Raw genomic sequence first — 25,357 nt, 5'->3', positions numbered from 1 at the left:
GTTTTTTTTTTTTTTTTTTATCTTTTCGGCGTTAAAAAGTAATGGCTCTCTGTTTTAATAAACAGCTTGATTTTGGAAAATGTGCGCCGGACGTAGACATTGACATGCAAAATAGGTCAAGACTCTAAAGTTAAACTAAGCTTTTTTTCACATACAGTGATTGTGTAGAAGTCAAGATGTATCTTTCAACATACTTTCTTGACACCAATTCGTCTTCTTATGGAGCTTTGGTAGCAACTTGTACCTAAGTGCATTTTCAGAGAAAAAAGAAACCACATAAAATGTTAGCATTGTGTCATTAACTGTGCTCGTGCGAATCTAAAGTTAGAAAAATCATAAATATTTCTATGACAAAGATTTCAAGGGCATTTAGACTTGAGCAATGGCATGAAAAACAGTTGGTACGGTGGTAACTGTGAGTGCCTTTTTGTGCCAGCCAACACACTAGTTCATTGCGTGCTGTTCGGATTTCGAAACTTCATATGTGGTGACCCTTAAACCCAGAGAACCTCCTCGAGCAGGCTACACTGAACATTTTTGCATTTTAAAGTTCATTCAAGAGTAAAGATAAGGTAACCACAATGCCACATCGGCTTTAAAGTTTAGAAGTTGTATGTTCGAACCTGAGCTCAGGCATGGCCGTGTGGAGGTTGTATGTTCTCCCTGGGCTTGTGCTGCTTTTCTCCAGCGCACCTGGCGTCCTCCCAAATCCTAAAAATATGCACGTTAACTTAATTGAAGACTCACAATCATCCATTGGTATGAAGATGCGCAGGTATGAATGTTTGTTTGCCTCTATGTCCAGCTCACCCACAACCCTAAGCGTTCTACTGTATAAAAAGGATGGATTAACTTTTTTTTTTCTCAAACAAAATTACATGAGTCAGTTTTTCTAGAATGTTGACATTTTCACATACACTACATCTGACTTTACATTTTCCATTTTCAGTGACAGCCAATTTGGTGTGCACAGAGGCAGAAGCAGATGAGGAACATTTTGGCAGCTTGTTTCACTGATGAAGCATTTAGGGGTAGTGTAAAGTGGAGAAAATGAGGGGGTGGTTGTTTCAACGTAATGGTGATGCAAAATTTCAAAAGAAAAAACTAATATAGTAGTAGTAGTAAAATAAAATCAAATTAAAAAAAAAACACAGACTGCAACTCGGCAGCTTGTTTGTTTCTACCCGGCTGCCCGCCTCCAATACCTGTTAAGGAGACAGATCTCTGATCCGCACAGCCTTTTTCTTCTTTCTTTGTTTGGAAATACCACGACCAGAGTGACCAAAATTACTCTTTGTATCAGTATTATTATTACCAAAAGAAATGTAAACCTAAAACTGAAGCCCCAAAAGGGTGAACTTTATCCTGAATGTAAAACCATGGAGTCTACTTAAATGAATTAAAAGATGAATATAGTACAGTAAGGTTTTGGGCGGTGTACAATTTTGGGTGGAGAGTACAAAAATTATTCACAAGATTTGACCTCTTGCCCCCTGCACTGATTTTTTTCTCTGCATAGAGAGTAATTATGTTGACATAATGTAACTTTCCATTTGCTGTCCTATAAGAAAACAGATTACACCCACACTGCTCGTTTCGAAGTTGTTGGTGAAAAACTATCGCCGTCATCCAGACTAGATTCTCCTTGGTTTCTTAGCACCATAACATGTGCGTCAGACTTTTTCTTCGCCATCATGTACGTTTTTTTCTTTCTTTTCTTTGTGACATCTATTAGAGATGAAATGGACGTATTGGATAGGTCTGATTTACATGCATGAAAGATTGTTCGTCTCTGTGTTCCCCGCAACTAGCCGGTAACCAGTTCAGGGTGTCCTCCGCAACTGGCCGAAGCCAGCTGGGATAAGCACCAGCAAGCCTGTGACCCTTGTAAGAAGCGGCTGTAGAAAATGGATGGACATCTATTAGAGTGTGCGTTCCTTGCAATCCAGACCCAATTGCAAAACGCACGCAACACCCTACGGTCCTAGTCGAAGTTCAGACGTGGGAGAAGTACATGTAAGTATTTGAGAGTGCAGACAAACAGCATGCGAAAACTGCAGAAATTAGAACTGTGTGTGTTAAGTCATCCACTTTAACCAATTGTATTTGCTCTGCATCAATAGTCATGGCAGCAAATTTGCTGTTTACCACCTAAGTGGACAATGATTGGCTCTCATTGCATTAGACAACTGAACAGGCACCTTTTGAGTGTGGGAAGGCAAGTTCAGGAAAGGTAAAAATGAAAGAAGATGTGAGCTCTGTTGGTGTGGTGAATGGTATATGTAACTTTTTTTGCCCCACAGCACCTTTGATTGAGTGATATGCATTCTATGTAGGAAGCAGCATCCACAGCTAACACTCGCAACAAAGATGCTCATGTAGTGAGCCCTAGCAGAGCTCTGTGGTATACTTAACAACAGAGCGAGAGCTGAGCGCCCTGCATTATCGCACCGCCAACGAGAACACGCAATTGGAGGGGATCATGGATGGAATTGTGGGTATTGGGATCGGGCCTTTATGGTGAAGGGGAATTGACTACGGCTACAGCTTCTCTGAAGGGACAAACTTAGTCCTACTATCAAATACTACTATCAATCAATGGTAAAATGGCATGATTTCCAAAGAATGTCCTATAATGAATGAAAACTGAAATGTTTTGATCAGATTCATCGATTAATAAAAAAAAAGATGATTGACTGAGTAGCCCTAACTGCTGTTCTTTCCTAAGAAGACCATTTATTAATCCAAACAAAAGGAAAACAGCTACCTAGAATTGATAAGTTTGAAAGTTGCACTCTTTTGCCAGTCACTGACAGCTTTGCTTGGATCATAAGTGCACTTTGTCCCTTCTATTGCAGCGATAGCAGTTGTGTTATTGTTTACCCTTTCATGCAACACCAGTAACTGCAGTTGTATGGAAACGTTCATGGCTTCCAGCTGAACTGCCGTCAGAGTTGATATTAACCCCTAAACAACTGCATGAGGACAGCCCATACTCGTGCTTCTAATACGTACCAAAGCAGCCCAGCCAAAAAGCTTCCTCCTTCTTGACGTCAGAAGGGAGGAAAACCCAGACAGGGTGGGGGAGGTCACCCTAATTGAAAACAGCCTCAAAGGGAAGTGATGCCGGCCTTCGACCAGAACTCTCATCGAACGCCAGTATATCACGGATGAGTCACGACAACGCCAGCCTCAAGGAAATGCAGTAACTTTTACTCATACGACAAAATGTTCTCTTTTGGCAAACTGCAACTGTTTTGACAACCACGGAGATGGTGATTCACCGACTTTCGGGATGAAAACGTGAGGTTTTTCACATTCTGTGGTTCTGTCCATGTTGGTTCTGACCTCATCTTACATCTGGATGAACAGTGTCCACCTGCATTCTCACATGGCAAATTCTATTACTCGTAACCCTTTAGTGTGACAGCAGCCAACATTGCTAGCTTGAGTCCAGTACTCCACATAGAGTACGTACCTAGCTATTTAAATATAACATCTATTTTCTGCCAGGGAAGTAGAATGCTGGTCTATAGTCATTTTTGGCATTTTGAAAGTTGAGTTTTCATTCAACTGACCCAGCCTGACACAAACAAGCACTTGGCGAAGTTAAGATATTAAGACAAGCTTAGATCCGCTGTGCAGAAGAGCTTCACATGTTTTCTTTGTGCCATATTCGAGACTTTAGTATTGATTAGGGCTGTCGCTAGCAAATATTTTCACAACTGATTATTCTATCCATTATTCCATTGACTAATTGAGTATTTTTTTTAAATATTTTGCGTTAACATGTATAACAAAAGATGTTTTTCATTTACAGTTTATTTTGTATTATTTTATAACAAAAAAACTTAACAACAACTAAGGTATATTACACAAGTTGTTGATGTTGTACTCATTACATTTTGAAATTGATTTAGTCATTGAATCGGTCATTGCTTTTCCAAAGTAAAATCAAATGTCTTATTTTGACTAAACGCAAAAGATAATCATACATCTTTCACAAAGAATGAGAGAAATCAGAATAATTACTGTTTTGAGGCTAACATTTGAGGATTTTGATTATTTGTCGATGAACGATGGCTCCAAACATCTACTTGTATTAATGTTGTATTATATTATTGTGCCCTACAATGCTACTGTGTACTGTGCTCCAAAATAGTATTAAACTATACTTAAAACAAAAATAACCGTAGCTACTGCATGGCTGGCATGTCTCGTGTGCATGTACTAAAAAGAGATTGTGTGAAGGACTCTTGATAAAACAAAATTCAGTGTGATTAATTTTCATTTAATCGGGCTTACGTCTACGAAAATTAAAATTGAGATTGGCATATACTCTTTCTAATTCCCTTTCTAATGGGAATTAGGTGAGTGTCCAGAAAATGCTGCATTTTACATACGTACGCGATACACTGTATGGTGTTGTTGTTTTTTTTTGTCTTTTTTTCATGCATAAAAATCGACATACAGTATGCAGCCATCCACAGCCACTCCTACAGTCAGAATGCATACTGTAGATCCATCACCTTGAGAGCATACAAATAAACATGAGAGATATAGGGACTCTTAAGTGTAGGACAAAACTTCATTCATTTGATCAAATGCCACCCAAATGTTTGAACAATTGGAAACACCTTCTTTATGATGTCTGAGTTCACACCATTGATTTCTTACTTGAAAGTGTGAGTCAAGGCTTTTTAAAGATATTTTATACTGCACCAAGTTTTAAAGCTTTACAAGCTTATTCTTTTATTGTCAGCACAAATTCTCCCTCTTTCAAACGGTGCTTGAACCAATCTATTTCAGTCATCTTCCAGTGAAGTCATACCGATACGAACAGTATTTGTGTCAATTCGCCATTCAACCTATTTTGTTGCATGCCAATCAGTAATGGTGTAAACCTATTTACAATTTCCAAAATGTTGTAAATGAAGCGATAGAGTGTACACTAGGCCTTTAATACAGCCCAGTGACTTATCTGGCTCAAATATTTCTTTATAAAAACAGTTCCCATGATGAAATAAATGCATGTGATTTGCCATTTACAGCTGTCAGACTTCAATATAACACACACTTTATCTTAACAATCTCAATAAACATGGCTCATGCCAGAAGATTAACGCCATTTGTTTTGTCGCACTCGAGAGCAAAAGAGAGAGAGACCGGGAGAGAGAGCAATTTTTAAAACTTTGAGAGATAAAAATGATGTCTTTTTTTCAAAACCCAAATCTTAAAGTACAAATATGTGCTCAAGTGTTTACTGGCCCGTCTCGGGCAAATTTTTGTTTGTTTATTTCTTTTAGTTTTTCACCTAGAATTAGCAAATAAAATAAGATATTTTTTCTGACATCATGTTAACACTAGATACATTGTGACTTAACAAAAAATGATCTTTTTAAAATTAATAAAAGTAGCGTGACACAAATGGCACTGATTAGATATATTGCCTTTTTTTTTATAGTTCTGATGAAGTCAACAGTGAGCCAAACACGTGCCACGCGATCCTGCTTTTTGTTTGTGTAGTTTGCATCCATCTAAATACTGTATGGCATTACCTTGGAAGGGTGTCTCCCAGTTCCTCCACAGCCTTATCTGTTTTCTCATTCATGTTTATGATTTTTTCAGAAGAATTGACTTTTTGTTAACGAGTGGGTATCTAACAAATATCTCTGCACCGACACGTTTGCTTTGTATTTTTTCTCATTGACCATCTTGGTGTATGGCATTCAATTGAGTAAATTTGCTTGCGTAAACACCCTTTCAGGCTGCCAATAAAATGGTTGAGTGTTAAAACTATTTCAAGAGAGAGAGAGAAAAAAAAGTTGACTTATGGATCAACTGACAAGTCATCAAAATATTTTGAAAATGCCATAATAATCCAAGTTGATGCTCAATGTAAACAGCCGGGTGTGCGCATGCGTAACCACCCATGATGGCTACTGGAGAAAAAAAAAAATCCTGTAAAAAAAATCAGTTTTGAACTTCCAAAAGTCATCTGAAGACGTCATTTTAGCGTTGTCAAAAAGATGTCTTTAAAAGGTTTAAAAGGTCCAGTCTAAATTTGATTGAAAAGTGAAAGATGAAAATGTCTTTTTTCAAGTTGTTGAAAAGATGTCTTGTAACCAACGCGGATCTTGTTGAAAAAGCAATATCCAAGTCGATATAATTTTATTCTTCTTTGAGTCACTCATCTGAGGTGTCAACACATTACATGAAGCAACTTTCCAAGGAATCTAGCTGGATATTGCAATTGGAATCCCAATATCCTCGGTCCAAGGTCAATGATCTTTCAACATTTATTTTTTAACGGTGTTTGTACCACATTAGACAGGCTAAATACAATATCGACGACTATTTTTAGATTCCGTTTTAACCATATTGGTCAGGCAATAACACGACCAAGTTTTCAACAATTCTTTTTGGACAATATCAAGTCTAAGTCCAGCACATCAGATTTAACCTAAATTTCTACTTCCACAAGATATCTGGTGCTGTGTGGGCACGCTTGCTCTGAGTTGTATGCACGCAACTGATAATTTCAGTAAGAGGGAGCAATGTGGTCACGCTCTGGCCACACCCACACCAAGAAGAAGATTTTAACACCTGTGACTTTCCTGTCATTTTCTCATGTGTTTCAAAACAATTTCCCTCAAATTGTAAAAAAGTGTCATCAATTAGTCCTTTTATTATATCGTGCACAGTCATGATTTTATTTAAATACATATTTGCAATCATGCTCAACACTCTCATAACACAAACAAGATTTTTAAGTAAGAAAATTAAGTAAAAAACAAGATGCAGAATTGTGAATATATAGATGTTTTTTTAACTTGGATTTGAATGGATAAGTCTGGTTGCAGAATGGCTGTCTGTGACATTTGATCATTCTACTGGCTGTTACTTGGTGAATCAGTGCCTGAAAGTAGACTATGAATAAGTGCATAGAAGAAAAGCAGCGGTAACGAAAATGGCATGATTTAGTGACTTAACAAAAGGATGCTATTTACCTAGACTTCTTCCTGCTTTTATTATCAGAGAGTTGGGCAAACTTCTGTATTTGTCAGCCTTTTTATTTGATGAAACGCTTACTGTAGACGGTATGATAATGCCTTCTTGCTTACAGAGAGGGTTACAAGCAGGCGACTGAGATCTTCATGGACCTGTGCTTATGGTCACGTCTCATTGAGATTTAGTGTCACCCTGGCCCCTGAACATAGGCCATCTTGCTTGATAGCAGTCAAGCTAAGTTATGTTTTTAAAATTCTTGTCAGAAAACGTTACTCATGTTCTGTCGGTCTTATGGAGCATTTTTTTTCCTAGTTTAAAAACTAGTTATTTGTACTAATAATTCTCAGTATATTAGCCTGCTCTAAATTCATGTTAACTTACTGGATAATAAAACTGGGAATTCCTGAGTTAAATTTTACAACAAATGCTTCCAGTTTTACAAACCTCACTCTATCTATTGAGCTCTGGTTTATGGTATGTGGCTTTCAGGCCATTTGAATAGAAACACAACAGATATCGAGCATTAGAAAAATATTTATTTGTTCACATTGTTTCTTCACATGACTACCAAGCCATTGCAAATCCTCAGTTGTTTTATTAAATGTAAAAAACAAAAACTAAACAAATCAGTGCTCATACATTCATACACGTGCACGGACATAGATACTGCAATTTATTCATATTTAATTAATGAAATCATTTTAGCAAATGACCGCATTAACATGGCTGTATTCATTATGGCCATCGTCAATGATGGGAAGTCTCGATGTATGCATGTAAATTGTTTTATTTCATGCAATCATAGGCGCTGCACACCTGATACATGCTTCCTTGAACAAATAGCTCAAATGATGTTGGTTCCTCAGAACGTGGGAGTAGGTTCTTATCAGGAACTCAATGTTTTGGCTCAGAAGTTTCCGTGAAGGTCTCTGGGAGCCAAGTGGACTCCCTTATTCTCACATCACAAATCCCACAATTTTGACAAAGGGGATTCCAAAGTAAGAGTTCTTTGGAACACAAATGCATACATACATTGGTGGACATGTGCTTTTCAAGTGAGCAACCCTGCAAAAAGTATCTTCAGAACTCCAGTGCAACAACAAAAGTTGTGAAAAGTGGCTTGATTTTTGTTTTTACAACTATACACATATGTACAACCACATATTTCCCATAAATATTTCCCAAATCACACCGTACCCAGGAACCCATATGTACAGCAAGTCCATCACCTTTTTCTATAGGGAATGTGTCGCTCTCGTAAGTGCAGAGAATAGGCCAAAAGCCCTCAGTACAGTTTCATTTTAATGTGCAACAACATGTCGATGTCAAAGTACGTTCTGGTTCTTTCACTAAATAATACTCCATTCATTCTGCCGGTTGCTTTAGCAGCTGCATCAAAGCCCTTTTTTATCCTGAGATTGGAGACAAAATTAATTAATTAATTTAATATCGTATATGTATAATAAATTAACTCTCTGCAATGCCTCTGAACACTGCGGACCTACACTTTCAATGTGTAACTTTTGGCGCGTGGCCGACATGACCTGCGGAACCACACCCAGTATAAAACCACCATAATCAGCCAATAACATACGTAGACAACGCAGCCAAAGATAATGTACTGTGTTTCCTCTCTCCTGGCTTCAGTAAACCAGTTCTCTCCACTCTCTCTATAGATTGTGTAACCCAGTCCTGATAATAAAATGGCTGTCCACACAGATAGGGGTAGCAGGGGCATGTAGTTCCCCACAATCTTACGCCGGCCCGATGTCCCCCAGCTGCTCTTGTTCATGGTGAGGATAGCGAAGTACTTGGCCGGCAGGAGGCTGGTCATGTACAAAACTGAGTAGAGGGACATGAACACCATAATCAGGTTCCTGCGCAGGACGCAGGCGTACGCAGCTTTCACCAGTCCAATCAGCTGGATGCAGCAGAGCACCCACAAGATATCCCACAAGGTGCCCACCCAGAACAGCTTGATCATTGTGGCCGTGACAAAGAAGGGGAACACTCCTGAGACGATGGACTCGTAGGTCATCCACAGGTGGTGCTTGTGCCACCACATGGCGTTGAAGAGCCACTCGCGGAAGTACGACTTTGTCCAACGGGTCTGCTGGTTGAGCCAGCGCAGGAACTGAGCTGGCGTCTCTGTGTAACATTTGGAGCGAGATGTGTACCTGCAAATGAAAAAGATCAGCGGAGAGTCCACGTTAAGCAGTTTATTGGTCCAGACGAGCCATCGAACACAAAAATACAAAATACAAGGAGCATTGAGAAGATGCTAATGATGCCACAACTACTGTTGCATGGGTTGGTATTTAATGCAGAGAACTGCCTTCATTGTATTATAAGTGGCCAATCAAGGTACGTAACTGTTGTCTATACTCCATCCATTTTCTAAAGGTCTTCTCCTCGTGGCTGTGGGAAGATAAAGCCTATCCCAGCTGACTTTGAGCGAAATGCAAGCCAACTCTGGACCGTTCAGAAGACACATATCAAGACAACCATCCGCACTCACATTCACACCATCGGCGTGTGAACTTGCTTGCTAGCATGGCAATTAGGCAAGTGAACCATTTTACCATCAAGTGAAATGCAAAAGGACAAAATCACCAGGTTTCCCCTTTTGTTGCCATTCAAAGTGTTCTTTAGAATAGTAGCTAAAATGGACTACACAAATTTGTCATCAAAACAACACATCACAAAGCGCAGTTCTATGATAAGGCATCTAGTATGTCCTTCAATCATGCACCAAGTAGGCATTCACATACAGTCCAGGCTAAATCATTTGGACAAGCTTTCTCACTCAATTTCATAAAGTAATGATTGGCCACTCGCGTTTCTTCAGTTACCTGATTGGTTCTTGCCATAACGTGAATTTTAATAGTTTTCTTTGGTATGAATTATAACAGTTGGCTGTTGGCCGTGTATTAACCTGACTTATGGCTTCTTCACAAGATAACTCATGGTCCCAATGCCGGTTAAGTGAAAACCAACTCAGGGGAATACCTCTTTAAGCTCATCAAGAGGGTACAAACCAGTAATCAGAGCAAAGGGTGGTTATTTTGAAGAAATTACAATATATAATATATTTTCATCCCATCTTTTCTTGTTAAGTACATAATCAGTTTTTTTACGTAACTTAGCTTTCATTTGTAGAAATGGATTTGTCGCCAACATATTTCTTTGAGACACACTGGGCACAAATGGCGTGCCACAAATTCTGACTAGCAGGCAGAAAGAACCTCACTCGAAAAAGCTTTGAGCAATTCAGTGGCTTCACAGTCAACCTTTATCTCGACAATAAAGTTTTATACCAAATCACAAATCAATGTGGAACACAGATCGAAGCTTGGTATGAACACCATTAAAACAGGTTGTTGTGTTTTATTGCTATGTGACCAACACTACTGTATAATGCAACTATGGCAGTATTAAAAAAAAATGGCTTACTTTGTAGCGTATCCCATGCTCAGCATACGGTTGGTAAGATGTCTATCATCTCCGAAGGTGCAGTGAGTCCCCAAAAATTTCTGATTGTACCATGATTCCAGAAATGCCTGAAGGAGATCATTCCTGTAGAGACCTAACACGGAAGAAGGACACGTTTATATTTCTGTTTCTAGATCATCATGAGCGTCGGTCTCTCCTGCAGAAATAAACTTACCCAAAGGTCCACTTATGCAGGAGACGCAGTCGAAGAAAGACTGACAAGACCGCTCTATGTTGAAGGCCATCCAGTAGCGAAGACTGCTCATGAAGCTGATGTACGAGTCTTTCATGTTGAGGATCATCACGTCCCCGCCGACTGCGCCGTACTTGGTGTTACTCTCCAGCACCTTGCACAGCTCCACCGTGGCCAGGGAATCCAGCTTGGTATCCGAGTCGCATACCTGAATGAGCCAGCGGTAAACCCTTTGAGCATTCATTTCATTCCATATCATTGATACAATATGCCTGTGATTATTGCCGTATGTTTCTCTTTGTCCTCACAAGTACGGCAATCCAGTTTGGGTTTTTTTCTTCACCGGTAACAAGCGTTTGTCTGAATCCAAGGCTCCCACCTGCCTACTTTTGCGTCACCATGGAATGCTAAGACTCCCTAAGTTCAGTATCTACCACAATGCATGCTTAATGTATCAAGTCATTAATAACTTGAATCTTGACCTCAGTGAATTTATTCCAATTAGCTTCTCTGCATAGACATAACACCAGATATAAAGACGTTATCGCTGGGAAAAAGTGAAGGTCTAAAATGTCGTGTGCGAGGGCCAAACATTTGGATCCAGCTTGATGCTCATTTTCTCCAATCTCCCACCTCAAGGAGAAGGTAAAAACTGAATTACAGTCTTGGTAGGTGGTTCTCAAACTTTTTTTTCACTGAAACACCCCTCTGTGGAATATTTCTCCAGTCAAGTACCCCAAAGCATTTTCGGATGAAAAGAAATTTACAAAGTGTTGTGCTGTTCATGTCTGATATTTGAAACTTTTGGATTGCATTAAAAACTTAATTTCCAGACATATTTTGTTCAAAAACTCTGTGCCACTAATGACATCTATTATACAACATATGTTTTGCAAAGGAGTCACTGGAACACAGTTCATAAATTGTGTCATGTTGCATTTCATTTGCACTTAATTTGAAAAGATTTGTTTTTTCTGTAAAGGAATTAAAATTGGCTTTCCTGATACCTTCAAACCCCTGACGTGTCGACTCATACCTACAGTACTCATTCCCCCATTTGAGAACCATTCATCTAAGTGTCTGGAATTTCTTGGAAGCTACTCACTACGAACAATGTCCTGTTAGTTTCAGCTTGTCTGGAAAGTATTACTTGTATGTTTTTTTTTGTTTGTTTGTTTTGTTTTTTTCTTTTTTGAGCTGTCCAACTACTGCAATGAATTGCCTTATTAGTGAAGGCAAAGGGTGTACTAGAACATGAAACATAGAAATCAAGGCTATTGAATAAATGTCCAACACGCTGAGTGGAACCTAAGTCAAGACAAAGGCTTACCTGAATGTAGTCCACTGAAGATCCGAGGGCCTTAAAGGCGGTGTACATGACCTCCCGCTTGCCCCCCCACTTCTGCATGATGCACACACAGCTCTTGGTCTGAATCAGGTGCTCCACTTCTTTTCGCTGAGGGTCCTCTCCTATGAAATAGAGGTTCACACCACCGGTCTCCTGATCGAGGTGGATCTTGTTGGGGTCCCACGTGTGGTAGTTGTTGTCCCACACGTAACAGCCAGGGTCCTGGTCAGCAAACACCTCCTTGAACATCTCCATCATGTAGCGGTCGTCCTCGCTGTTCCCGTCCACCACCATAATGATGCGTAGAAGCTCAGAGGGGTACTGGAGGGCCCGGATGGAGTTGAGGCACTCTCTGAGGTAGGCGGGGTCCTCTTGGTAGGCCGAGATGGTAAAACCGATAGTCTTGGTAAATGTACATGGTTTTGTCCGGCTCTTCATCCGCCGCTGCTCAATGAAGGCGAACAAGCTCTGGACCAGTACGTGCAAGGAGAGCAGGAGGCCATAAACGCCGAAGGAGACGATTTCGTACGGGGATGAGGCCAGAGGTTTCCCTTTGACGTAGGCCCACACCATCACACCCAAGATGCCCCCAGCGAAGACAAAGGTGAAGATGGTTTTGAGTATAGAACCCAACTTCTTGAGGAGAGGTTTCAGTTCCATCGTGTGTCTTCACCAATAGAAAGCACATATACAGGGCAAGATGGACAGTCAGTTCACCTGTTCAAGCATGACATGAAGAAGAACATCCCATAACGTCAGAAAGTGGTTTTATGATTACCTGTTAAAAAGCACAGTCTTTATGAAAGCAGGTTGCCACACCTACTAAAAGTGCATGCTGTGCTCATTTGTAATCATGGAAAAAGAACACATACAGTAAATTAGATTAGCCGTTGTCAGGTTACTACGAAACAGCGTGGCCAAGTAGGGCACACTTTGTCTTTCACCTCATTTCAGTGCTGAATTCAAAAAAGAGAGCTTTAAGGAAAGCTGGAAACAATTACAAATCCAAGCTAATTCAAACATGTTGCAATACAAGTCAACCATGCCCAGAGTGAACAAAGGTCTAAAACTGCAATATTTTGTTGTCTAATACGGAATGGGATTTTTAAGTACGTGCTACTATACTCATGCGGTATCACTTCTGATAAATATTTAACTGAAATTAAACACTTTGGGGAAACTGTTTTGTAAAATAATAATAATGTAAAAATACACATGAAAGTGACATCCTATAGCAGGGACTTCACATAATCACACTAATAATAATAACAAATAAGAAAATGAATATTTTTTTATTTGAATTACATTTATCTATGTATTTCTAGCATAAAAGAGAAGAAAATACAAAATTAATAATAAAGAATGAAACAAATAACATAGCATAAACACATGTTCGGGAAAAGCAGCAGAAAGAAGAACTGTATTTTTTTTTCTCCTACTCCTTTGTAGCTGTGGTTTGGTTGTTTGATAAATAATTCAACTCATTGAACAAATACAAATGGAAACTAATTCAAACATGCTGCGCAATAAGAGTTCTTCATAACCAGTGTAAGAGGACTAAAAACGTCATACTTTTTTTTGTCAAATATTGAATTTGATTAAGATTTAGAAGTATATAATAATATACTTTTACTGTGCACTATCACTTATAAGAGATAACTGAAATGAGACATTAGGATGAAGCTGCAGCAACAACAATAAATATTATTAATAATAATAATTAGAAATACTGCATGTAGGTCTAATATGAAGACACAACAAAGGCATATAGCAGAGACTTAACTTAATCATACTGATAATAATAATACAAAAATAATAATAAAAAGTTTTATATTGTTTGATATGTTTGAATCAATGCTATAACTGTTTTAATAAACTGTTTTAAAAAATGCAAATATATTAACAAAAAAAAAAGCAATAGCTGTTTTCTGAAATCCTTTAAAAAACAAAAAAAAGCCGAAATCAACTTAGAAGTCCGTTGGGATCGAGGTGTATCTACCTGTGGTTGCGCTCGCGACGCATTCACTCTGGCGTTGCTCCTGTGTGGCGAGTTCTTGTGAGGGCCTTGACTTTATAAGCTCGCCACTTGGATGTGCAAGGCCATGTGCGCGCCGGCCGAGGAGTGAGTGATGATGTACCCTCGCTCCCGCTGAGTCAGCCGTGCGTCAGTGAGACCGTGCAAGGGTGGTCCCCTTGCGCGCCCTACACACTCCTTTGTTGTCCTACATCATTTTTTTCCCCCACACTTTCCACAAAACACTTTTGCTGCACGGTAATGCCTTTTCTTGAACTTTATCAGCCAACCTCGCAAGACCTTTACGCCCCTCCTCCCAAGACCCTCCAAATACGAGATGGCAAGCTTGTACAATCAAAAATCCTAACCCCCGCCCCCATTCCCTCTGCAGTTTGATTTTCATTCATACATTCCTTTTCAAAGCATTTCAAGCAACCTTGAAAATGATCACGGTGGCAGTGCCTGCTTCTTTTCTATTCAAATTGGATGTCGCCCTCTGGTGGCTGTTTTCTTACAGTGCCAAAATAAAATGACAATCTTTTTGCTTTTTTTTTCGCCAGAGGTGGCTATAGTACTAACACTGTACAGTCTGGGCTTACATAGAGACAAAAATGAATTAAATGTACGGATTCAACATTAACTTCAATAAACGTGAGAGACTGTAAAGTACTTTAAAAGCAAAAGTGTATTGTTCATTGTCATATATAAAATACCAATCGATCGTTTGGAAACGCTCGTTACTTCTGTTTAAACATGTCTGAATTGCAAATTAAGACTAAGGTCATCGTCACGATTAAGTAATTCCGATGGTATTATTTGGTAGACAAAAATGTGAAACAAAACCTTTATCATGTTTATTCTTTAAATTGGTTTTGTCCAGACAACAGCTTGTACTTCTTACTGTTTTCTCAGTGATCATTAGGATGTGGATAATGTTTTATAACCTCGAATGACTAACACAGCCGTGCATTATCAAGAGATAAAAGCTTGAATTTCTTGACATCTTTACCCTTTCCGTCCTGAAGAGTCAAATTCCAGTCCATAATGGCCTATGTACTGCATATTTTCCAAGTCTTTCCTTGCAACACAACTGATTCAAATAATCAGGATCAATATGAAACTCCTGCAGAGTTCGCTGATTAGCTAATCATTTGAATCAGAAGTACCGCAAAGAAAACCTTGGAAAACATGCAGGACACAGGCTGGAGTATGACCGTTCAGAACTAAAACTGTTTTAATTTGTTTAAGACCATTTGAATTTGAAGCTGCAAGCTTTTTCCTGGTACCGTACCCGTCTTGATAACTTAGCATGAATATAAAGGAATTTATTCACTTGCATATTGCTTGCACTGAGAAGAGAAAAAAAATCACTGGAAAAGCTATTAAACCATGTGCATACCATTGCTAAACAGTATAGTATAATAAAAATAAATGAGTCAGTGCTTGTAGGCTACTCGGATAGAGTCCATACTGGAATTGATCTAAGTAGAAGTTGAATTTTACCATCAATTTAATGTAACACCTGTTTTGATCATTTGGAACAACAAACCTTTCATCATGCTTCTAAGAAAAAAGCTAACCATCATGTTGGCTCAGGCTTTTAAGCCAGCAAAACAACTTGTTCCCGCGTCTTCACGAACATTGCGAACTGACGAACAAAAATCGCTAAATTGGCTAATGATAACTGCAAAGACATCTTTCTTGTGTGTGTTTTTTACAGATTACACTAATGGGTTTTTTGTTGGCACAAGACCACACAATTGCCACAATCATTCTTGAAGTAGACATCAAACAAATGTTTTAAAGGGGAAGCCAAGTTATTTTTTTTACAATATGCAGCACCATTTGTCTCAATAAGGCATTCAGATTAATAATGCATTTGCAGAAAATGAATCTTGCCTTTTTTAATGATCTCAAGGGTCAGCCATTTTGCCACTTCCTGCCCACCAAAAATGGTATCACAGATGCTCAAGGCAGAGATACAGACCAATCTCAGCTCATCTTACGAATGTCACATGACCAAACTCAGAAAGCAGCCTTTGAGTGCCCCGCTGTCAGACATTTTTGTAACATTTTTGTTGGGACTTGGGAGGGAAAGTGTGCATCTGGAGAAAACAAGCAAGCGCGTGGAGAAAAGCAAATTTCACACAAGAAAGCCTGAGTGAAGATTGAAATCGTGAGCATCTCGACTAAGGCAAATGTGCTAACCATCTGTCCACCATGCTGTCTCATTGCGTCATTTAGTCATACAATGGTCATCAAAGGACTGAAAAACACGTCCATCCTCTCCACCCTGCTTGAAATTTTTTTGTTTCTTTTTACAAGCCAATCTGTTGACCGCTCGTGAAGGTCCACACCCTTCCTTAACCACAAGAGCTGCTTGAGCCATCAGCACAAGCGCTCCATGACAGACACAAATAGAAAGCCACCAGGCAGCTGATGTCATGTGAAGCAGCTGGACTAGTGCATGAGTATATGAGAGGAGAAGAGGAGGTCACCTAAGATGTGTCATTACTCTGACCTTTCTGTTTATGTGCTCAAATGGACTTTACAGATGATGTTGGAGCACGGCGTCTATTAAAATCAAGTTTCAACTAGATGACATTTTGAATGACTACTCGTATTCAGTGGAAAATGTTGCATTCTTAGTTTATTGCCGACCGTATTTTGGGGGGATTTCTGGCTGCAAATGGAAGGCGAGCATGTTCTGGGTGTAGCCCCACTCGCTAAATCAGATGGAATAGGCTGCCGTTAACCACGGTTAATGATGGTAAATGATATAGGGCCCATATAATATAATGTAATGTAATAATATATTTTATGTACACACATACTGTACCGTCAGTACACTGTAAACCCAAATGTTTAAAATAATTAGATAGATTCGGTGGTGTAAACTTACAAAAAGTTCTACTAACTGAAATAAATTGAGTTTGTATAATTAGATGGATTGAGTGGTGCAAACTTATACTGTAAAATGTTCTACTAATTGATATAAATTGAGTTTGTGTAACTTGTTCATACTTTTCAGTTATATAAAAAGGAACCAATATAGCCGTCAAGATTCAAGTGGACCTGCCAAGTGACCTGAATAGGGCTCTCATTTAATCTATTTTGTATTCAGAAATATTAATTAAATTGCAGTCATCTTTATGTATAGCGCACTGGCTAAATTGCTATGAGATCTCTTGGTGCTTCACATAGTAAAAAATAAATAAATAAATAAACAATCATAAGTAAATGGCAAGCATACAAAACCAACAGCAACATAGAAAATTGAGGAAGATTGGGGATAAAAGTCTAACTTAATTTTAGGTTACTAATGTTTCGGTTACTGTACTTATTATCAATGAATGGATGGATGGATGGATGGATGGATGGATGGATGGATGGATGGATGGATGGATGGATGGATGGATGCAAACTATAAATTTAGTTGGCATAGCTGTCCCCCAAAAAAGAAACAAAACAGCCTATATGTACATCTATACTGTATATGCAATAGTGTACATAAAAAGTTTTAGTGGATTATCAGTAAGAAAACCAAGCTCATCATTTTTTATTTAAAAACCAAAGTATCAAGAAAAGAAAAACACCTCCTTGGGTTTAATTGTAATCAGAGCAAACTGCAATCGCCAGCTACTGCATGGTGGGGGGAAGCATCGATGAATGTTACATAGCATAGCGGTTGATTGCACTTTTGTGACTCCGTGCAAATTGGGTCTAATGACTCACACTTTGGCTCGCAGCACAATATCTTCAGCTCCTATGTACCTAACGATGCCACTGTTTATAAATGAACTAATCAAATATTACGGGATATTTACATATTGTTGATTTCTACAGTATGATCGTTGGACTGTATTGTACTTTGCAAAATCATTAATAATGGCATCGGTGCACGGAAAGAAACAAAGCTATGTCTCTTAAGATTCCTGTAAATTTTGTGAACGCACACCCTCTCCAGTGAAGCGCAGAAAAGAGCTGAGCGGTTGCTGTGGCAACAACACGTCAACTTCAGCTTGCGCTCCCCTATTACAGTGAGGAAAATGTTGCCTGTAAGAAAGTCCAAAATGTCGAAAAGAATGGTACAAAACCTCGCCGAAACCATTTGCAGGCAAGTCGCTCACTGTGAGTATTTTGCGATGCTTTATTATTTATTTCTTTAACTATTGGGGTGTTTTTCAATGCGTAACTTTTGACTTGTTAATGCGCCGCAGCCGCATAATGAATGCAACGAGGCTCATTTGTCCCTGCTTTTGTTTTATCGAGCCTAGTCAATAAAAGAGAGGTGGAATGCCTCATCAGAGAGTTTCATGCGCTATTAGAGGAGCCGGCGCTTCCTGCAAGGTCACTCGGCGGCTTGGACAGATGGAAGCTAAGAAGCTTTCTGCACAACACCTTTGGACTCACTAACGACACCATCATGGATGGAGGTGCAACGCATTTAAAAGTCTACACACTTGTTTAATTACTACTTTTTTGTGGTTAACTTAATTTGAACAGTTGCTTATGAAGTCATGCTAGTGTCACAGTTGTGTCATTGAAGGGGAAGTCAAGTCAATCCTTTTATGGGGTCCAACTAGCCTAAATACAAAATTCTGATTAATATGGTGTTTGCTGACTATTAACTAAGTTGATATAACCGTTTTTTTTAATCAATCTCTGGGGGTGACCATTTTACCACCTCATGTGGGACAGAAGCCAAATGTGAATACCCACAGTATGCCCTACAGTCCTCAATGAAATGTACACATACATAGAAGAAGTGCATGCAGTGTGTGAGAGAGCAGATGACAAGCATACAAAAACTGAAGATTTGAGACAGAGCGTGTTACGTCACAGACTTGTGCCACAGTGTTGTATCTGTTTTATCAAACATGGTAAAACACTGGAAATTTTGCAGCTATCAGTTATGTTAAACATGCAGTAAAGTAGTTGCAAAATCACAATTCAGACTTAAGATCCCAGTTGAAGGCAGCTATGACTCCTAGCAATCACACCTGGTTTTGTGACGCAGGCCCTGCACAATTTGCTGCGCATGTGCAAAAGGTCGCTAAATACAGCAACTACGCTAAGACAAAATACCGAAGCTTGGCTATCCATCACTAAATTGACCCGTCGCTAAATAAACACGCTGCTTCAGTGCACAAAATGCACAAACTGAGCACTGATTGAAACAGGTTTACGTTAGTCGATCAGGGTTAATACAGACAGGGTGGACGTGTGGGTATTAATGCCATAAAATGACATTACGTTGCCCAGGGCACAGGTATTGACCAACTATGGCTCATCTCTTTTCTTAATTTGGTCATGTTATATTTGTTGCTAGGCCATGATTGGTCATTGTCTGAGCAACTGTGATGTCATTGTCAATTGACAGTGAGTGCCCCTAAGATGGTTGAAAACGAGTGGATTTCGCTGCTGACTTCACGTTCCACAAACACAATAATAATCAGCATACCATTGTTAGACTACTGGAGTCACAAAGAACATATTATCGTAAAGAAAAATTCAGAGTTGCATAAAGATTTAAATGTGTATTTGTTTTTAAACCGATGTTTTTAAACTGATATTTGTGGCTTCCTGATGCCACACATGAAAAAACGGAACAAGTCATTCAATCTTGACAAAATATGATAACTAGAATTTAATTGTAGAATTGTAAACTCATGGTGGATGTTCCTATCTCTCGTCCTGCAGTGTTCCGCACATTTGACAAAGACAACGACGGGTTTGTCAGCTTGAAAGAGTGGATTGAGGCACTGTCCGTTCTTCTTCGTGGCACCTTGGACGAAAGAATAAAATGTAGGTGATATTATAGCATTCAAGGGAAGACTCTCATTAGACTGCGTTCCACACTTTTTCTGTAGACTGCTTTCAAGTGTATGACTTGAATGCTGACAAGTACATCACCAGGGAGGAGATGTTACAAATGCTGCGGTACAGCCTCAGACTATCTGGAGAGGAGGACCCTTATGATGGCATCAAAGACCTGGTGGAGATCACACTCAAGAAGATGGTGTGTATACTAGAGAACAGCACGTTTTGCAAGAAAAAAAGGGCTGAAACAACAAACAGCTGGACATGTATTTGCATTTGAAAGGTTTGGGGATTTTTTTTTGTTTTAATTTTTAACAGTAACTTTCTGACTAAACTTCACAAAGAGAAAAAACTCATTTTAATCAGATGAAAATTCAAATCTACATCTCTTTTCTCAGGATCACGACCATGACGACAGGCTGTCTCTGGATGACTTTTCAAAGTCAGTCAAAGAGGTGAACTACATGCTTGAGGCATTTGGAACCTGTCTCCCCAACACCACGGTGAGTTAAATCAGCTGTCAAGCATTTCACACCGAAGATGTTGTTCCACTTAAATTCTTGTTTCTCTTTTTACAGAGGATTGACTCTTTTGAGCAGCGTGTATTTCAGAGTCAACTGCACTGATGTCATGCGAATATTATACATTCAGTAATAACTGTTTTTATCAATGCAATATTCATCCACTTCCTACAGCACCTGTCACACTAACTCATTCATGTATCCATCCATCCATTTTCTTAGCCATTTATTCTCGTGAGGGTTGCAGGTGTCCTGGAGTCTATTCCAGCGTTTTCGAGCAGTAGGCGGGGTTAAGTGGTTGCCAGCCAATCGCAGGGAACACAAAGACAAGCATTCCTACACACAAACACACCTTTGGACAATGTAGTGTCCAATACATCTATTATGCATGTTTCTGAGAATGTGGAAGGAAAGTACCCAGCAAAAATCCACACTGGCACAGGGAGAACATGCAAACTCCAGACAAGGAGGCCTAAGTTGGAATCAAACCTGCAATTTCTGTACTGTGAGGCGGGGCGTGTTACCACTCTTTCACTAGACATTCACGGAAAGAACATGCAAAATGTGTCGAAATAAAAGGATGTCCAAAGTAATATTTGAAACGCTCATTTTATTCATTATTCGTATTTACAGTGGGGATATTGTCAAACCGCCGATCAAATTCGGCGCCGTGGCTTCATCTTTTTTTCCACTGGCTTGAGCTCAGGAACACATCCCACCTAAACAAAAAAAGAACATCTTTAAATCAGGAACTTGAATTAATTACAAAGGAATTAAACTCAGAACAAGGATGAGCATTTCACTTTTTTTCTCTCTCATGATCTATTTGTGTCAGTTTCCAAAAAAAAAACAAATATATATATATATATATATATATATATATATATATATATATATATATATACAGTATATATATAATATGGTATGTGACTAATCAATAATCAAAACGATTGGTGAAGCCGCCAGTGGAGAAATGATATATGCGATACACTTTGAAATTAGAGGTAAAAATTTCAATTGATTGACTGACAACAAATCAATCAAGCTGATCATCAATTAATCATTTAATGACCTAGAATTGTTGAAAAGAACTTGAGCAGTTGGACAGTAAATATTGTCAGGGTGTTTTTGTTCTCAATGAAAGCCAACTTATCATTTAGTAAAATCAAAACATGACTTTTACAAAACAAGACTTTACTTTGGGAAACAAGGATCAATGCTTGCATTTTCAAACTGATAGTATGAGTGCATTTAATGCACATTGAATGATAACAAAAGTCTTGACTTTGAAGAAAGGGTCATAAAGTTTTTAAAAATTCAATTATTTACAAACGTTAACAGATTGATGGATTATTAAAATAATTGTTAGATGCAGCCTTATATGAAGTGACACATTGATCGACATCGTAACTCTAACAATACACTATGAAATATAAAATATGAAATATACATAGAAATATAAAAAAGCAAATTTCATCAGTAAAGTCCACTATGCTCCAAGACATAAGAGTCGTGCTACCTGCTTCATGGTGTTCCTGATCAGATTGGCAGTTGTGTTCAGCGAATCATCGTCCATGTCCACTTTAGGAGCGTCCTCTAGTTGCGGTCCAATGAGTGGCTCATTCTTTCCGATGACCTCAGCCGGCCAGTGGGACACAAACTCTTCCGTCTTGCGTTTTCTGCTTTCCGAGTGTGTTGTCCTTGGTACAAACGTGACAGCAGACGGCCGATTCGGGCTCAGTGTAACTTGTGTGCGTCTAGATTTATGTGAGTGTTGTCGCCCGTGGCTTGAGTTGGAGTTTGATGGGGCTGACTCATCTTTCACGTAAGGGATGGCGTTGTGCAGTGTCCCCATTTTGTCCTCTGTTGGTACAGTTCCAAGGTGCATGTTGTGTGCGGAGTAGTGATGTTCCTGAGGTGGTAAGGGCAGTAGAGGAAAGGGTGATTGAAAGTCCGCATTCCAGCACTCTGCTTCATTGTCACGGCCACTTGTTTCAAAATGAGTGGAGATGACTGCCGCTGTGGGTTCTTCCCCTGTGGGTTCTGCTGATGTGGGCTTCATGTTCACTGCCTCTTGGTGTCCCCTCTCTCGAGCTTTGTATCAAAGAATACAGAGTTGCAATTAAAAATAAGAAAAAACACAACTTTGGCGGCTCATCTTACAACCATTTACAAATCAAAAATAAGAAACCATTTATGATTTTTTTCTCCCTCCTATTCTTTTAGAGGCTTGATCCAGGCAATTGAGCATGTCGTGCAGTAACCCAAAGGTCAGCTGTTTGAATCCCACTTTATCCGTTGTTGTGTCCTTAGGCAAAACCCCACAACCAAGCAACCCCGAGTGGTTGGGACAGAAGGCCGTAGGTGCAACATGGCAGCCACGCCTCCTTCAGCCTGCCCCAGATTAGCTGTGGCAAACAACATAATGTAGTTTACCACCACTGATGTATGAATGTTTGAGTGTATGAAAATCGTAGCCATAGTGAAGCATCTTTGAGTGCCCAGAAAAGCGCTACAAAAAGTGATGTATTATTTATTCGTTTGTATCACTTAGATGCAAACAACGCTATTTGGATAAAATGCTGCCAATTTCATTCTACACAAGCTATTCAATGACAATCCGCGCATTCTATTCTGTTCTATTTTACCCAACACCTGAGGTGTGTGCTTGTGCCCTCGCATCCTTTCCTTTTAATTCTTTTTTTGGCCTGGAAGAGCAGCTAGGCTCACTGCCTCGGGCCTGAGGTGTATCCTACTCTGTAGATGGGGTACTTGATCTTTCGCCATGTGCAAGATCTGTGATCGGTCTCCATCGTGGCCCGATCTTATCATACCCACTTTCTTGTGTAAATGACTTTGTTGGTTAACATAGTCTTGTTCCCCTCACAAAGCTTGACATTTTACATACTCGAGTGGGTGCCTCTGTTTTAGTTGCTTGTCGTGCAGCTGCCTTTTGTTGCAACGGGCTTCAAACATTACAGTGGTGCAGTGCTTTTCCATATCTGTCACCTAAAACCAAACGTAATTGACAATACAAATCATGTCTTTTAGAAACAAAAGGTTCACTTCCTTTAGCCGTAGCTATGTTGTGCAAGTCTTCTGTTTGGCGTGAGTGTGAAATAAACAACAGGAATGCAGAAGCTACAAAAGCTCATGATGACAAAGTGTGCCACAGCAAACAGGAGAGGAAAATATCTTCTTTTTTTTTTAAATCAGCAAAAAATAAATTGTGAGTGATTTCTGTCACAAAATACGTACATTCATAACATGATGTTAAAATAATGACATAAGCAGGGCTGGGCAATAAATGAAATAAATTCAGTTATTCATCATTTTTTAAAGTGACAAGTTGAGGATTAGCTAAATCATGTATGGAGATTTTGCGCAGGTGGCAGAATGCTAGATGGGTTGCTTATGAGATTTTTTAAAATAGATACTAAATACTTGATTGTTAAGTTATGCACAAGAACCCAAGGTTCAACAGCCTATAAAATAAATAAACAATGTTGTTTAAATGTTGTAGTCTAGCTTCTGATCCTGTTGGTTGTCTTTTTGTTTCGTTTTTTTTAATCCTGTTGATCAGCGATCTGCGCCAATATCTTGACGCTATCAAGCCTTATAATACAATGTGGCGACCTCTAATGGAACAAACAGAAATGAAGAAAGAAAGAATGAATTGTAGTTGTTTTTCCTCTACTAGTATTACACCTTTATTCTCAAAAACTACAACCTTTTCTGACAGTATTACGAGTTTTTGTCGTTATATAATATCTATTTTGATCAAATTTAGGTATTTTATCTTCATAATCCTACAGTAGACTTTATTCTTTCATTAACTTCTACAAATAGTTCTTTGTTCTAGAAAATGTATTCTTGTATTTGTTACTTTCTTTTGATAATACTAAGCTTTTTCATATTACCTTATTGTGTGTGTGTGTTTTTTTTAAATACCATCTTGTTGCAACGTCATTCAAGTAAAAAAAACGTTTATCTAAATAAAACTGCCAGTATTTATTGGTTTTGTAGTTGGGTTTCTTTTTGGTGTGGCCCAATTACTCGGGAATAGTTGTGCACCTCTGTTCTGTGCCATCCTCATTATGTATCTCCTCCGATCCTCCAGCTTCATTCTGGTGTCTTCCACAGTCTCATATTCGGGGACATAACAAACATGCAGAACACCGCCATAGAAACTTTTCTCATCCATATGTCGTTTGGCAGCTCTGAAAAAGAAAAATCATAGAATATGTAACATTCTGGTAAATATTCTGTTAAATATAAGTTTATCAAAGTAAAAATTCTTTGTTAGTGAACTCAAATATTTTTCTGGTTATAGTACAAGAGTTCAATTCTGATTTCATCAGTTCTTTAATCAAATATTTTTCAAATTACTTACACGTCTTATTAAGTAAAGAATGTGCCTTTTTTCACTACTTGTGTACATATTGCAATGAAAAAGTCGTATGAACCTGGAACCAGTGAGCTTCTGGAATTTTACAAGGTAGACCTCGGTGAACTCCTCGGCAGGGTACTCGTCCAAGGGCCTGTACTCCTCCACGACTCCGTACAAAGCACACAGCTGGATGAGCTCTGTCATAACTCCGATAGCAGGAACCCCTTGGACCATCACGTAACAAGATTCCAAATTGATGGTGTACACCTGACAAGAAGACAGATGACACTTTTGTTCACACTTCAAAGAGGTTTGTTTACCATCCTTTACTTCGCACAGGACCTCGGGGCGATCCCAAATATTTAATTGTCGGCTTTAGAAGCGATAGCAGGACTTTAAATACTACCTTAACGGCTCTCGCTTTCCTCCCCTCTCGATATTTTGGTCGAGAAATGCACACTTTCCGTTGTTCGTGGTGTTTGTAAACATCGGGTGCCTTCCAGCAGCTACTCTCGGCGGCCGCCATGCTTGGTGGAAATATGTTTCCGGTAGACGCACTTTGAAA

General features: G+C 39.1%; 3 protein-coding genes across 3 annotated transcripts; 1 reads left to right on the top strand and 2 right to left on the bottom strand.

Annotated features, from left to right (window-relative positions):
• Positions 1-8,419: 8,419 nt before the first annotated feature.
• On the bottom strand, positions 8,420-14,093 carry LOC148425508 (hyaluronan synthase 1-like). Its single transcript, XM_088410875.1, has 5 exons — positions 14,044-14,093; positions 12,027-12,711; positions 10,679-10,904; positions 10,465-10,597; positions 8,420-9,188 (listed from the first exon to the last, which is right to left on the bottom strand). Exons 1-5 carry the CDS (start codon positions 14,064-14,066, stop codon positions 8,513-8,515), a joined length of 1,743 nt encoding a protein of 580 aa, XP_088267001.1. The 5' UTR covers positions 14,067-14,093; the 3' UTR covers positions 8,420-8,512.
• Positions 14,094-18,051: 3,958 nt separating this feature from the next.
• On the top strand, positions 18,052-20,931 carry LOC148425507 (calaxin-like). Its single transcript, XM_088411117.1, has 6 exons — positions 18,052-18,189; positions 18,336-18,494; positions 19,762-19,866; positions 19,932-20,080; positions 20,280-20,384; positions 20,460-20,931. Exons 1-6 carry the CDS (start codon positions 18,108-18,110, stop codon positions 20,505-20,507), a joined length of 648 nt encoding a protein of 215 aa, XP_088267243.1. The 5' UTR covers positions 18,052-18,107; the 3' UTR covers positions 20,508-20,931.
• Positions 20,932-21,004: 73 nt separating this feature from the next.
• On the bottom strand, positions 21,005-25,357 carry LOC148425506 (RNA-binding protein 48-like). The gene is made up of 5 exons (XM_088410831.1): positions 25,199-25,357; positions 24,869-25,059; positions 24,477-24,622; positions 21,922-22,496; positions 21,005-21,121 (listed from the first exon to the last, which is right to left on the bottom strand). Exons 1-5 carry the CDS (start codon positions 25,316-25,318, stop codon positions 21,059-21,061), a joined length of 1,095 nt encoding a protein of 364 aa, XP_088266957.1. The 5' UTR covers positions 25,319-25,357; the 3' UTR covers positions 21,005-21,058.

The sequence above is a fragment of the Hippichthys cyanospilos genome, chromosome 3 (genome assembly GCF_059441005.1).
Source record: "Hippichthys cyanospilos isolate Australia breed blue-spotted pipefish chromosome 3, RoL_Hcya_1.0, whole genome shotgun sequence".
In the NCBI taxonomy this organism is placed as follows: Eukaryota; Metazoa; Chordata; class Actinopteri; order Syngnathiformes; family Syngnathidae; genus Hippichthys; species Hippichthys cyanospilos.
Note: the sequence above shows the minus strand (reverse complement) of the source record. Positions and strands in the feature narration are given on the sequence as shown.

Bases quoted from the DNA above. Each gene is read 5' to 3' on its own strand.
- LOC148425508 (XM_088410875.1), bottom strand. From the start codon at position 14,066: ATGCGTCGCGAGCGCAACCACAG. The intron at 12,712-14,043 runs GTAGATACACCT...CTATTGGTGAAG, and splicing joins CGTCGCGAGCGCAACCACAG to ACACACGATGGAACTGAAAC. The intron at 10,905-12,026 runs GTAAGCCTTTGT...TGGCTCATTCAG, and splicing joins CTTCAGTGGACTACATTCAG to GTATGCGACTCGGATACCAA.
- LOC148425506 (XM_088410831.1), bottom strand. From the start codon at position 25,318: ATGGCGGCCGCCGAGAGTAGCTGCTGGAAGGCACCCGATGTTTACAAA. The intron at 22,497-24,476 runs GTGCACAACTAT...TTTGATACAAAG, and splicing joins GAGGATGGCACAGAACAGAG to CTCGAGAGAGGGGACACCAA. The intron at 21,122-21,921 runs GTAGCACGACTC...TTTTTTGTTTAG, and splicing joins TCAGGAACACCATGAAGCAG to GTGGGATGTGTTCCTGAGCT.
- LOC148425507 (XM_088411117.1), top strand. From the start codon at position 18,108: ATGTTGCCTGTAAGAAAGTCCAAAATGTCGAAAAGAATGGTACAAAAC. The intron at 20,081-20,279 runs GTGTGTATACTA...CTCTTTTCTCAG, and splicing joins AGATCACACTCAAGAAGATG to GATCACGACCATGACGACAG. The intron at 20,385-20,459 runs GTGAGTTAAATC...CTCTTTTTACAG, and splicing joins CCTGTCTCCCCAACACCACG to AGGATTGACTCTTTTGAGCA.